This window comes from Arachis ipaensis, chromosome B03 (assembly GCF_000816755.2).
Source record: "Arachis ipaensis cultivar K30076 chromosome B03, Araip1.1, whole genome shotgun sequence".
Taxonomy (NCBI): Eukaryota; Viridiplantae; Streptophyta; class Magnoliopsida; order Fabales; family Fabaceae; genus Arachis; species Arachis ipaensis.
In genome coordinates this window covers 7,926,156-7,928,885 of record NC_029787.2, presented here as the reverse complement: position 1 = coordinate 7,928,885, position 2,730 = coordinate 7,926,156, and the positions used below count along the sequence as shown (strand labels likewise).

General features: G+C 26.1%; 1 protein-coding gene across 1 annotated transcript in view; it reads right to left on the bottom strand.

The window, feature by feature from the left end:
• Positions 1-2,730, bottom strand: part of LOC107628831 (NADP-dependent D-sorbitol-6-phosphate dehydrogenase-like) — a 5,065-nt gene that overhangs the window by 1,806 nt on the left and 529 nt on the right. Inside the window, exons 2-3 of the mRNA XM_016331434.2 lie at positions 320-414; positions 109-226 (exon numbers count right to left, since the gene is read on the bottom strand). Of these exons, the coding sequence (XP_016186920.1) occupies positions 109-226; positions 320-414 (213 nt within the window). The remainder of the gene's footprint in view (positions 1-108; positions 227-319; positions 415-2,730) is intronic.

Here is a 2,730-nt window from a genome sequence, read left to right as displayed (position 1 = left end):
TAAGACAAATTTAATTTATTTTATTTTTTATTTTTTTAACATTATCACTTTAATTATATATAGAAAGAAAAAAAAAAGGAATAAATATAAAAAAAAAAAAATTTATACCAGTGTGCCTTGTAGGAACAGGGAAGTGAACTAGATATAAATCCAGATAATCCAATTGAAGTTTTCTGAGACTATCCTTGCAGGCCTCAACAACGTGTCCATGATCAGAATTCCAAAGCTGAAATCAAATTGAATTCCCAAGGGCAATACGGTCACTATACAATAAACAAAAAATATTGATTTGTTGAGAGGGTGAAACTGTGAAAGTGACCTTAGTGGTAATGAAAAGGTCCTCCCTTTTAACAAGACCACTATTGAAGGCCTCTTTAAGCGCCTCTCCAACCTCTTCTTCATTCTTATATTTAGCTGCAAATCCATTGCATTCAAATGTAGTAAACAATCACATCACATTAGAGAGTTAAAAAAAAAAACAAGCAAACTCATCGACAAAAATTACACAAGCACTACTCCAAATTAGCGAAGATAGTGAGCTTTAATTTTTCATTTAGCCCAAAACGCCAAAACTAAACTTCCTTATTCATCATTTTAAGAATAAAGTATACTTTTTTAATGTTAAAATTAATGAGTTTTAAACAATATTTAATTTTATTTTTAACATTTTTTATTTATATCAATTTTTTTTTGTAGACGTTAAAATTTTTTAAAATATAATTCGTCCTTCAAAGATTTTAAGTTAGTCATGTTAGTTTCACCATCTTTCGTTGTTAACGACATCAGAATTTGTTAATACACCACAACACACATTTGGTAAGCTTAATTGGTGGCTAATATGATAAGTTTATGAAATTAGATCAAATCAATTCTAAATTAAGGGATTCTAAAACTTCAAAGTCCCCAACATTTAGATTTTGATTTGATATAATTTTAAAAATTTATCACATTAACAGTTAATCAAGATTCTTAGGTGTATGCTGTATGTAATATCAATAAATTTTAACGCTATCAACAAAGAAAGTGACGAAAGGATTAATTTAATTAACTTAAAATTTTTGAACAACAAATTTAATTAAAAATATCTTTCGAAGACTAATTTAAAAAAGAGTGATTTTTAATAGACAAATTTAACTATTTCTTCAACTTAAAATATTTATTAGAGAAGAAAAACACTAAAAGATTAATGATGACAAGATTCAATAAATTAATAATAAAATAAGGCAAAATGTTACGGTATAGATGACAAAAAGTATCTATATATGTGAATTTATTGTAGCTAATTTTACGGGTTAATAATCAAATTAGTTCCTTAAAAATAAGATATTTTTTAAATTCGTTCTTAAAATGTTTTTTCAATCAAATTGATCCTTCAAACATTACGAATTAAGCATACATATCATTTAGTTACTCTATTCACAACCAGCAACTTTTGTGATTTGTAACCATCAAATAGACATCAATGATGATTTTAATGGTGTGAGATTGGTGTGAGATTTAATCCAATGACTCACTTTTCTTTGCTGGTTATATGCTTGTTAGAATTTGAAAAAGTTGCTGCCTCCTAGACTTTTCCTTTGTCAATAATTGATGATGTAAAAGGTTAACTGATAGCATACATGACACATAACATGTTCAATTAGACGTTAACTAAATATGTTTAAAAAAATCTATCAATTTAGTCCGTGGATCATATTGGGAATAGAATTTTTGTAGTTAAAAAAATGACTAAATTAATAATTTTCATAAATATATTTGGCCAATATCTAATTAGATATATTAGGTATTATATATATTATTAATTAATATTTTACAGCATCAATTTAAAAAAAAAATTGTTAATAGAGTAACTAAAACATAAATTATTTTTAATATGGAAATAGAGATGGTGTTTTGGTTGAATATTGATATTTAAAGTGTATTACAGTATATGGAAATCATTCAACACGCCTCCACGTGTTGACTAATATGTTGCCACGTATTCAGCACGCCTCCCGCGTGTCGCCCTTTTACCTAACACCTCCATCCATGCGTATATACACTAGGTTCATCATTCCCGGCCAATACACCACCCTAAACCCCATAACCAAATTCTTGAGCCTGACGAAGTACCATGCATGTAGGAAATCTTTATAAGAGTATTTATTTTTCATGTAAAAAGCTAATAACATGAATATAATTCACATTTTTATTATTTTTATTTATGTTTTTTAATCAAAATAAAATAGTTCAAATCTAGATTTTTTTTTTCTCTGATCCAGCTGAACAAAAATAGGTGTCATTAAAAGACAATTTATGTCGGTGATCATATTGAATAGAAAGATAAAAGTTAAACAATTTAGAAGTGGTTAACTTATTCGTCTTCGCAAGTATTAAGAATTCGAATATTGATTTATGTATGCATCAACAAATTTTTAAATAAAATTCAGATCTACAATTAATTAACAATTATTTGTCGGTATATTTTTTGTAAAAGCTGATAAAAACTGATAATCTTAATAACAAATATCATTGTGATAAACTCTTAAAAAAATGTCAGATTCACATAAAGTTAATCATTGTTTGTTAGTATATTTTTTTTAGAAGTTGACAAAAATAGTCAATCTCATCGACGAATATTAATTAATAGAACTAGCTATTGTAGATCTATATATAGATATCTTTTTCTATCTATAATACTGTATCATGAATAAAAAAATGAAAAAAATTATAATAAATTAATGATAGAGT